This window comes from Culicoides brevitarsis, chromosome 3, assembly GCF_036172545.1.
Source record: "Culicoides brevitarsis isolate CSIRO-B50_1 chromosome 3, AGI_CSIRO_Cbre_v1, whole genome shotgun sequence".
Taxonomy (NCBI): Eukaryota; Metazoa; Arthropoda; class Insecta; order Diptera; family Ceratopogonidae; genus Culicoides; species Culicoides brevitarsis.
Genome location: NC_087087.1, coordinates 15,933,578 through 15,944,056, shown reverse-complemented (window position 1 = coordinate 15,944,056; position 10,479 = coordinate 15,933,578). Strand labels below are relative to the sequence as shown.

General features: G+C 25.7%; 1 protein-coding gene across 3 annotated transcripts in view; it reads right to left on the bottom strand.

Annotated features, from left to right (window-relative positions):
- Positions 1–2,496: 2,496 nt before the first annotated feature.
- Positions 2,497–10,479, bottom strand: part of LOC134836110 (protein unc-13 homolog 4B) — a 31,052-nt gene continuing 23,069 nt past the window's right edge. For all 3 annotated transcript variants that reach the window (XM_063851316.1, XM_063851314.1, XM_063851315.1), the window contains 8 exons: positions 9,432–9,980; positions 7,129–8,436; positions 5,935–6,102; positions 5,511–5,876; positions 4,298–4,573; positions 4,047–4,216; positions 2,918–3,111; positions 2,497–2,854 (listed from right to left, as the gene is read on the bottom strand). In XM_063851316.1, coding sequence (XP_063707386.1) covers positions 2,751–2,854; positions 2,918–3,111; positions 4,047–4,216; positions 4,298–4,573; positions 5,511–5,876; positions 5,935–6,102; positions 7,129–8,436; positions 9,432–9,980 — 3,135 coding nt within the window. In that variant the 3' untranslated portion in view covers positions 2,497–2,750. The remainder of the gene's footprint in view (positions 2,855–2,917; positions 3,112–4,046; positions 4,217–4,297; positions 4,574–5,510; positions 5,877–5,934; positions 6,103–7,128; positions 8,437–9,431; positions 9,981–10,479) is intronic.

Genomic DNA, 10,479 nt, shown 5'->3' with positions numbered 1-10,479 from the left:
GAAAATATTGCCTACCTGTGTAAGAAAAAAAAAATAAAATAAATGTAAAATAAAGGTTTCGATAAAGTTTGTAAAAAAATAATAATTATGGTTAATAAATAAAAAATACTTTGAAAAAAAAAACATGAAAGATTTTTTTTATTGGCAAAAATGTCAACGACAGAAAAAGGAGACGTCTGGCTGTTTTTTCAAAGAAATGACATTTTAATCCACCAACTTTTCACACAATTGAACATCATCATCACCCATGAAACAACATAAAAAAACGCGAAAAATTGATTGACATCGAACCCTTTTTTATCCGAACCTTCCCCAACTCAACGACGAAAAATGGAAAAAAAATGTCGAAGACAAAAAAAAACAATTTCCGGTTCAAACACTCAACGTTGCTGTTGTTTATTTACTTTGCATACGAATCATAAACGTTGGCGACGTTAAATTTCCATTAGCATATGTTTGGAGCAAATGTGCCGCAAAAAATGATGACGCGCCTCAACAATTTCTTGAATGGGAGAAAAAATAATAAAAAAAAATCCTTTGAGAAAAAAATTTTTCCTGTTTTTTTTTTATTGAAAATTCATAAATTTATGTAGGAAGTGATAGAAAAAAAATATTCGTAAGTTAAATTTAGCAATAGAAAATCGAGTAAAAATACAAACAGCTTAAAATAATCTGATTTAAAGCCTAAGGAGAAAATCCTTTTTTTTGTGAGAGACGATTGTCACAAAAATGATGAAAAATGATAAATTTATCGTTTGAAGACTTTTTATTTTGAATATTGATTACTTTTTGCTATTTTTAGATGATAATTCCGGAAAATCGTTAATTATTAAAATAAATTATTTTTTTATATCGAAAGACTTAATTTTTTTTTTGGGGAAGTAATCAAGGAAGTAATAGGAAACGCTTACAAATTTATTATTTTTGATTGAAAATCCCACAGGTTTTTTTACTTTGTAGTGATTAGGAATTCTGGGAACGAAGGTATTAGTAAAAAAAAATAATAAATTTGTTACTCTTTTTAAGAGGAAATTTCAACTAATGGACAATTTATTTCTCGAATATAGAAAAAAAAATTTTTTTTCCTAAATAGAAAAAATAATTAAATATTTATTTATTCCTAATTTTTAAAAAAAAAAATTTTGGAATTTTTATATTAAATAATTAAATATTTATTTAATTTTAAAATAATTACTTAATTTTTAAAATATTGATTAATGTAAATTAATTTTTTTTAATTTTTAGATTGTTTTTAAATATTATTTTTTTTATAAATTGTAAAAAATTAAAAAAAAATAATTTTTCAATAAATATTTTAAAATAATTTTAATTAATTTTTTTAGTCAGATTTTCATTTTTTTTTCTTTTTAATTTTGTCAAATGAATTAATTAACTTTAAAAAAAAAATAAAAAGTACCGAAAAAATGTTATCATTTTTATCACAATCTAAAAAACTTCTAGAAATATTTAATTTTTTACTTTAACTCGTTTTTACAAAATTTATACTATTCTGAAGTTGGAGTTAAAATTATTGTTTTTTTTTTTTTTTTTTTGAAAAATTGAATAAAATCAAAACTCGAAAAATTTTTATCAAAAAATTTAAAAAAACAATGAAAATTTTTTTCGATTAAATATTTCATGAAATATTTATTTTAATAAATTTAATTTTTAATTTATTTAATAAATTTAATTTTTTTTATTAAGGCCGTTCCAAATGTTTTTGTCCCAAAACATTTTTTTCAAAAGAAGGGGGGGAAATAAAAAAAAGTTTTGAAATACTGTTTTATACAAAATGACAAAATTTTAAAAAAATTTTATGAATATTTTATCATAATTGATATTTAAAATTGATTTAAAAAGTAGAAGTTAAAAATTTAATTTCATTAACTGTCAAAATTTTTTTTGAAAAAATTTATAAAAAATATTTTTTAAGGAAAATTTTTGTTAAAATATTTTTTGAATAAAAAAAATTAAAAATTGAATTTTTAAAAAATTTTTGAAAAAAAAATGAAAATAAAAACACCAATTTTGATAATTTTTCAAATCAAATTTTGAAAAATTTGGATTTTCGGCTTTTAAAAATGGGGCTTTATAGATTTCATTTGGAGCGGCCTAAATTAAATTTAAAAATTAATTGATTAAATTTAAATTAATTTTTAATTTATTTAATTTTTCTAAATTAAAAAAAAAATTATTTAATAAATTTTAATTAATTGAAATTTTATTCTAAATTATCTTATGTTCGTCTCGAGCTTTAAACTTTAAAAACTTAAATTAAAATCCATCTTTCACACAAAAATTCCAAACACACAAAAATCGTTACCTGAAATTCTCTTCTTCAAGTACTTTAAAAAAAATTGATTACCTTTAAAGAAAACACCTCAACGCGTCGAATAAAAAATGAGAAAATTACAAAAATCAACAAAATGAACGTTAATTAATATTTTTTTATTATCTTTATTAATCATAATAATTGTAATTATATTTTGTATTAAATTTTGTTCTTTCATCACATCTAAGGCAGAATTTCTTATTTCTTCATTAAATTCTATAAAATTTAAGGCATTTGAGTAATTTTTTGTTGTCTGAGTTAATTTATGAGTTTACTTTAACGCACTCACGACATTTAAAAATAATTCTACAAAACAAAGATTTTTAACATTTAAACACTAAAAATACATTTTTTTTAAAAACAAAAGTCGCGATTTTTATCAAAAAAATAAATTAAAATGAAACATTCACAGGACGACTTATTTTTCATTCATTTTTTGTTTCAATTTTTTCATAAACTCCTTCGCTTGTTTATCACCTTGTCGTAATTCCAGAGCACGTAAGCAATCTGACTCGACAATTGCTGCAAAAATTAAAGGGAAAATTTTAAGTTTTTGAGAAAAACTAAGGTAAAAAGTGTAATTACCTGTTTTAGATGGTCTCGTTAACGGCAAGAGTAATTGCTGCACTTTGCCATTGTCTCCGGTAATATCGGTAATTTCATTAAAACTAAGATAACATTCGGCATTATATCGATGCGATACGCCAAACATGTCGGTTTCCTTGACGCAAAACACGATAATGGCATCGTTCATGGCTCGCTGTTCCGGCGATAGTGGTCTACAAGTGAAAAATTTGTTTGAATTTGTATCGTAAGAGATTAGCAGGGTTGAAAAAACTTCAAGTCAGAAGAAAATTTAATGTTTTTGCTTGAAAAAATTCAAAATTAATTGATTTTTGACTTGAAAAATGAAAGAAAAAGCTTTAATTTTTCTTAAGTCAGCTTAAGTCAGCCTTAAGTCAAACTTAATAACTTAATTTTTTTAAAAATATCCATGGTTGCAAAAACTCAAGACTTAAACTTACAAAACTAATGTAACTTAAGCTTCGACTTAAGTTTGAGCTAAAAAATATTTTGACTTAAACTACTTCTGACTTAAGCTTAAGTCTAAGAAAAAATTTAAAATAAGTTTAAAGTCAAATAATTTCAAAAGAAAAACATGACATTGAAAAAAAAAATTAAATTAAGCTTTAAATTAAAAATTTTAAATAAAATTAATTTAAAAAAAATTAAAAATTTAATTTAAGTTTGACTTAAGTCAACTTAAGTGCCTTAGACTTAAGCTTAAGTCATAAATCGAATAGTTTTTAATTGAGAATAAATCAAAGTTTAGTTAATTTTTGGTTTAAAATTGAAAAATAAAGGCTTTTTAAACTTAAGTCAAAGTTTAAGTTTTCTTAAGTCAAAATTAATAACTTAATTTTTCCGTAAAACTTCACAGAAAAAAAAAAATCGTAAATTTTCGCCTGAAAAATTAATTTTTGGCGCAAAAAACGATTTTTAATGAAAAAATTTGATTTTTTGGAAAACTTAAGTTTTTAATTTTGACTTAACAGACTTAAAAATTTGACTTAAGAAAATTTTTAAAATTCAATAGAAAAAATTTAAGCCAAATAAAACTTAATTGTGACTTAATTCTTAAAAAAAAGCATTAATTTTTTTTGACTTAAAGAATTTCCAACCCTGTTAACATAAAAAAGGTAGAAAAACTTACATGGAAAACTTTTCGTCGTACAACGGAAATAGTGTGCCTTTCTGTACATTCGTCTTTGGCTTGTTGATATTTGTAAACTTTTCCTCCGGCACGAAATTAACACGCACGTACGAGTCTGAGGTGCCGCTTGCATCCATCGGTCGTAAGTTACGGGCACTCAACACTTCCAACTGCGGATGAAAAATTAAAATTAAATTAATTTAAAATTCTCCTTTGTGGGCAGAAAAATTTTCCGTAATTAAGACGTGTACCTCAAGTGTATTTTGATTAAAGTACGTTTGGATGGTAAGTTGTCCGATTGTCGGTTCATCGATAAGTTTTTGCTCCTTCACGCGTTCTTTGTAGTAGGAGTGCACGAGTTCCGCTGTTTCTTGTCCGTGCAAATCGAGGAGTTTGGTGACTTCGTGCAAGACTTCGATGTCTTGCGTTTCGCCGAGCATGTGATTTTGTCCGGGCGTTTTGAAGCTGCGAACCATCAAACGAAGAGTTTTGTGCAAGTTTTGGAAGAAAGATGGCGGACGACGTTTCTGGAAATGGAAAAAAGTTGAGGTTAGTTTTGGAATTTTATAAAATTTTTAATTTCAATTTAAATTTTTAATAATTTTTAAAATAGATTTTGATATTTTTGTCATTTTTAGATTTGAAATGTATTTCAAAAAATAAGTTTTGAGTAAAAATTTTGTAAAATGTCAAAATTTGAGGTTAAGTTGAATTCAAATTTGAGGTTAGTTTTTTTTTAAGAAGTCCATAAAAGTTATTTTTTGATAAAATCTTATATTTAGGATCATTTTAGGACCAATTTATATCGTTTTTGGTTAAAATTACTCATTTTCACTTCAAAAATTTAAAATATTAATAAAAAATCAGAATTTTTCATGAGCTTGAGAAAAAAATTGAGGTTTAGATTTCATAGAAATTTTCAAATTCTTGATGAAACATTTATTTTTATACAAATTTTAAGTTCTTTTTTGATATTTTTTAATCAAAAATTATAGATTCTTATTTAAAAATGTTTTTTTTTTTAATTAGATTTTTTATGAAGAAATAATTTGAATATCAAAATTTGAGGATAACCTTATTTATAAATTTAAATTTTCTTAATATTTTTATAGATTTTCGTTAAATTTTAGATTTATATTTGAAAATTTTGAATAAAAAAGTAATTTTTATCCATAAATTACCAAAAAATTTAAATTTTTAAGCAAATAATTCAAAAAATTTCAAAAAGTGAGGTTAAGAAAAATTAAATATTGAGGTTAAGTTTGAAAAAATTTGACATCGTGTAAGAATTTTTGACCAAAATTAATTTTTTAAGTAATTTTAAGCCAATTTTTCTTAAGCTTTGATTAAAATTTTACATTTTCAATTATTAAAAGCTACAAAAATTAAGAATTTAATTAAAAATAAAAACACGTGGTAAATTTTGAGGTTAGTTTAAGAAAATTTTCAATAATTCAAACTTACATCCAAATTAGTCTGTACCAATTCCAGCAAAATAATCGACAACTCAAGCCAAATCGCATCCAGTATCCTTTGGAAGTTCGTCTCATTCAGTTCAGCATTTAGCGTCGTTAACGAGTCCTCCATATAAAGCATCAACCGATCCATCGAATTCGAGTCCTCGTGCAACACTTCAGCGCCTTCCTGCAAAAATTTCTTCATCTGCGGCGACATTTTCTTCGCCACCGTCTCAATCAGCTCCAGAATCTTGTTCTTCTCCGTATCGATTGCGTTTTCCGTGACATTCGTCAGTGTTTGTGCGCAACGTTCCGCTTCCTCGGGACTCTTAAAATCCGACATTCGCTTGATTATATCGTCAATTCCCAACTCCTGCAAAGCACAAAAAGGTCATTAAAACAGCAAAATAATCGAATTATAACGCGCTTACTTTTACAAATGCCATGAGATTTTGCCGAATGTAGTCGATATTGTTGATTGCGAGACACCATTCCGGCGTTACTTCGAACTTTTGCTCGTACACGGTGGTTACGTTGCCAAGTCCATCGACACGTTCCGACATTTTGTTTGCATAAAAGACGCAACATTGACAAATGTCCTGCGAAATATGAAGCAGAGGGGAGAGAGAGAGATAGAAAAATAATTGAATTTCAATTTGGAATTAGTAAAAGGCGAATAAATTTAATATTTTGATTTTTTGTCGCCATCCCCCTTCGATTTTGTTTGAACTTTATCCAAATATTCAGGGGGAAAAATATAAAAAAATTAAAATGGGAACATTTTTGACAATTTTTTGATTAAAAAATGATTAAAATAAAAATTATATTAGAATTAAAATTGCTTTGAAAACAAGTTTTACATTAAAATATAAATCAAAAAATAAAAAGAAAAATAAAATTATGTGATTATATACCAAAATTATTATTTTTTTTTCTTAATTTCGATTTAAAGAAATTTTCCTAAATTTTTATTAAAAAATTTGAAATTGACGAAAACTAAAATTAATTTAGTTTTCATTAATTTAATTAATTTAATTTAATTATTTTAATATAATTTTAATTATTTTATTTTTAATTATTAAATTAATTATTTTAATTAATATTTTAATTTAAATTTAATTTAATTTTTTAAATTTATATTTTAATTAATTATTTTATTTTAATTTAATGATTAATTTTTATTTAATTGACATTAAACAACGTCAAAAAAATTTAAAAAAATGTTTTTCATAGATTTTTAAAATTAAAAAAAAATTAAAAAAATTTTATGAAAATTTCTTAAAATCGAAATTAAGAAAAAAAAAATTTGGTATAGGTATAATTAATTTTAATTTTTTTTTTATTTTTTAAACTTTACAGTTTTTTCAAAATCTTTTGATAACAATTTTTTTTCTTTTTTTTATTCTTAACTTTTTCTTTAAATTTCAACTTTTTGCATAATTTTAATTAAAATTTGTAATTTTTTATTATTTTTATTTAAAAAATGCCCAAAAATTACCAAAAATTTGTCCTTTTTTTATAAAATTTAAATTTTTCCCCCTAAATTTTTACGAAAAAAATCAAAGGGGATGGGACAAAAAATGAAAATATTAAAATTATTCGCCTAAAAATCCACAGAGACTTACATCGACGATTTTGCCAACAAACATGTACGATCCCTCGATGTCGGGCCATCCCAATTGGTGCCAGAAAATCTTAATTTGGTGAAAAATTGCGAGTGTATCGACTGCCGACGACGACATTTTGAGTGATTCGTCAACCGGTGCGAGCGTATCGAGCTCAATGGCTTTCTTGATGCGCGTCATTGCCTTATAGAGCGAAATATCGAGCCAATGTGAGACGCCCGCCGTGAACCACTGATAATAATTCGTGATTTTATATTCCTCGGGCGTCTGAGTGAGTCCCGTGCCGAGCATCACAAACCGTTTCAGCACCAAATACAACTCGAACAGCGTCGTGCCCATATTAATCTCGCGATTATCGACATGCACGGGACTCTGATCGTCCTGCAAGTGGATCCGCTTGAGACTCCGACACACATCGAGCACTTCGGGCTGCACCATGTCCGCAAGCAGTGCCTCGTACACGTTGTACAACTCTCGCGTGTACTGAAAATGAATAATTTCCCGGAAAATTTTGTCGTAATGCTCGATGGCACGTTGCAAATCCGATCTGACTAGCTGGATAATTTTGATTAAATGCTGCAGGCGTTCCTCGTTTGTCTCGTAATTCGAGGGATTTTGCTCGGTGATGTGCAAGAACCAGTTTTCCGCACCGACGCGCACCGCATCTGTCAGTGTCGTGCGAATATCCCAACCGTTCGTGTCGGATTTCGGCAGCCAGCCATAAAGTTGAGCCGGGAACAGGTCAAAATCCTCCGGCGGTTGAATCATTGCCACTTTTGAGATGATACTCAGTGCCTCGGCGACCATCCGGATTGTATTTTTGTCACCTGAGACACTTTTTCTGAGTTTTCGAATCGTATTCATGCAGGACGGAAGCAATTTTTTCGTAGATTCCCAAAAAAGTCGCACTTCTTCGTGTGAGGCACGTGATTGGATGACACGAACGATTTTATCGAGCAGTCCGTCGAAGAGACTAAACGCTAGGGGATGCTCGCAATGCACTTCGCAAAAGACAGACCATCGAGAAAGGGCGATATCGGTTTGAGTTAAGCCACTTTGAGCTGCGTGTTGGGTGAGAATTGTGTCTCCTTCATTGCTGAACTTGCCGGACCACCAAAATGGAGCGACTTTTGATGTTTCCAACTCGTGCAAGAGGAGAATTTTAAGTAAATGCCTGTGTTCTTGCATCGCTACTTGCGTGTTTTTCTGCGAACTGAAGTTGATGCGGATTTTTACGAGACCCGTGCGTTTTGTTTTTCCTTTTTTGTCGAGGCTGTACCACATTACGATGCCAGAAGCGGGAATTGTCTGCAAAGAAAAAAAATATTTTAATTTCATTTTTTTTTAAATTTTAATTTTAATTTATTAATTTTAATTTTAATTTTAATTTATTAATTTTAATTTATTAATTTTAATTTATTAATTTTAATTTATTAATTTTAATTTATTAATTTTAATTTATTAATTTTAATTTATTAATTTTAATTTATTAATTTTAATTTATTAATTTTAATTTATTAATTGTAGTATATGTTTCTTTTAATTTATTAATTTTAATTTATTAATTTTAATTTTAATTTTAATTTTAATTTTAATTTTAATTTATTAATTTTAATTTATTAATTTTAATTTATTAATTTTAATTTATTAATTTTAATTTATTAATTTTAATTTATTAATTTTAATTTTAATTTTAATTTTAATTTTAATTTTAATTTTAATTTTAATTTTAATTTTAATTTTAATTTTAATTTTAATTTTAATTTTAATTTTAATTTTAATTTTAATTTTAATTTTAATTTTAATTTTAATTTTAATTTTAATTTTAATTTTAATTTTAATTTTAATTTTAATTTTAATTTTAATTTTAATTTTAATTTTAATTTTAATTTTAATTTTAATTTTAATTTTAATTTTAATTTTAATTTTAATTTTAATTTTAATTTTAATTTTAATTTTAATTTTAATTTTAATTTTAATTTTAATTTTAATTTTAATTTTAATTTTAATTTTAATTTTAATTTTAATTTTAATTTTAATTTTAATTAATTTTAATTTTAATTTTAATTTTAATTTTAATTTTAATTTTAATTTTAATTTTAATTTTAATTTTAATTTTAATTTTAATTTTAATTTTAATTTTAATTTTAATTTTAATTTTAATTTTAATTTTAATTTTAATTTTAATTTTAATTTTAATTTTAATTTTAATTTTAATTTTAATTTTAATTTTAATTTTAATTTTAATTTTAATTTTAATTTTAATTTTAATTTTAATTAATTTAAAAAAATTAATTTCTTACCTTAAGTGGCACATAAGTCTTCCCAATGAGCTCATTTTTGTGACTTCCCGCATAGGAAGTGACTGCAATCTCCTTCAGCAGTCTCCGGATGCCCTTCACACCCTTAACATCAAAGACTTTTCCGACTTTTTCCTTGATAGTTTCCGCTGGATCAAAATCCCACACTTCAATTATCAGATTTTCGTTGTTCGGCTCCTCGCTAATCGGCAACGAAAAATGTTCCTCCCATTTGGGCGTGAGAGTTGTCGCTTTAACGGACGTATTATACCGATGACTCGGATTCGATTCGATGTAAAGGGTCACAAAGGGATCCGCAAGCCCGTTTGGATCCATGGATTTGAGATCTTTTGCCTCGATCACCTCCACATTCAGTCTTATTTCGGGCGCTTCTTTGCTGCGTGCCTGCTCGAGCAGCGTCTCGTGCTTGTCATTGGAAAATTTGAAACAGTCTTGAAGGTAACGGAAGAGCACCTCGTCGCCCAAATCTTCGTCTTCGCGCCCAATGTTGTGCAAGGTTTCGAAGATAATTTCCTCGTAGAGTTCCTCTAACTGTGAAAGCAAGAAAAAAAAAATCATAAATTAAGGTTCATAGACATTTTTCTGTGGAACAAAGGGATTTTTGTAGTTCATGCTAATTTTTAAACGCATTTCAAATTTATTTTGAAAAAATACGAAATTGTGTCCTTAGTTACATTTGTCTGTCCGTTTGTCCGTATGTCGTATGTCTTTTTGCCATTTGCTAATTCAATCACTTCAAAAAAAAATATTTTGAATATTTAAAAAATTTCGTGAACAACGTGAAAAAAACTAATTTTTGAAAAATTATGGGTAAACACAAAAAATTCATGAAAACTCGGGAAATTCGAGGAAAATCATAAAATATGTGAAAAATAAATAAAAATCCTGGAAAATCTAAAAAAAATAAAAAAATTACTAGAAATTTACTTGAAAAACATAAAAAGAGAAAATTTATGAAAAACTTCGAGGAAAATTTGGAAAATTTTTTGAAAACTCGGAAAATTCATGAAAACTCGGAAAATTCGTGAAA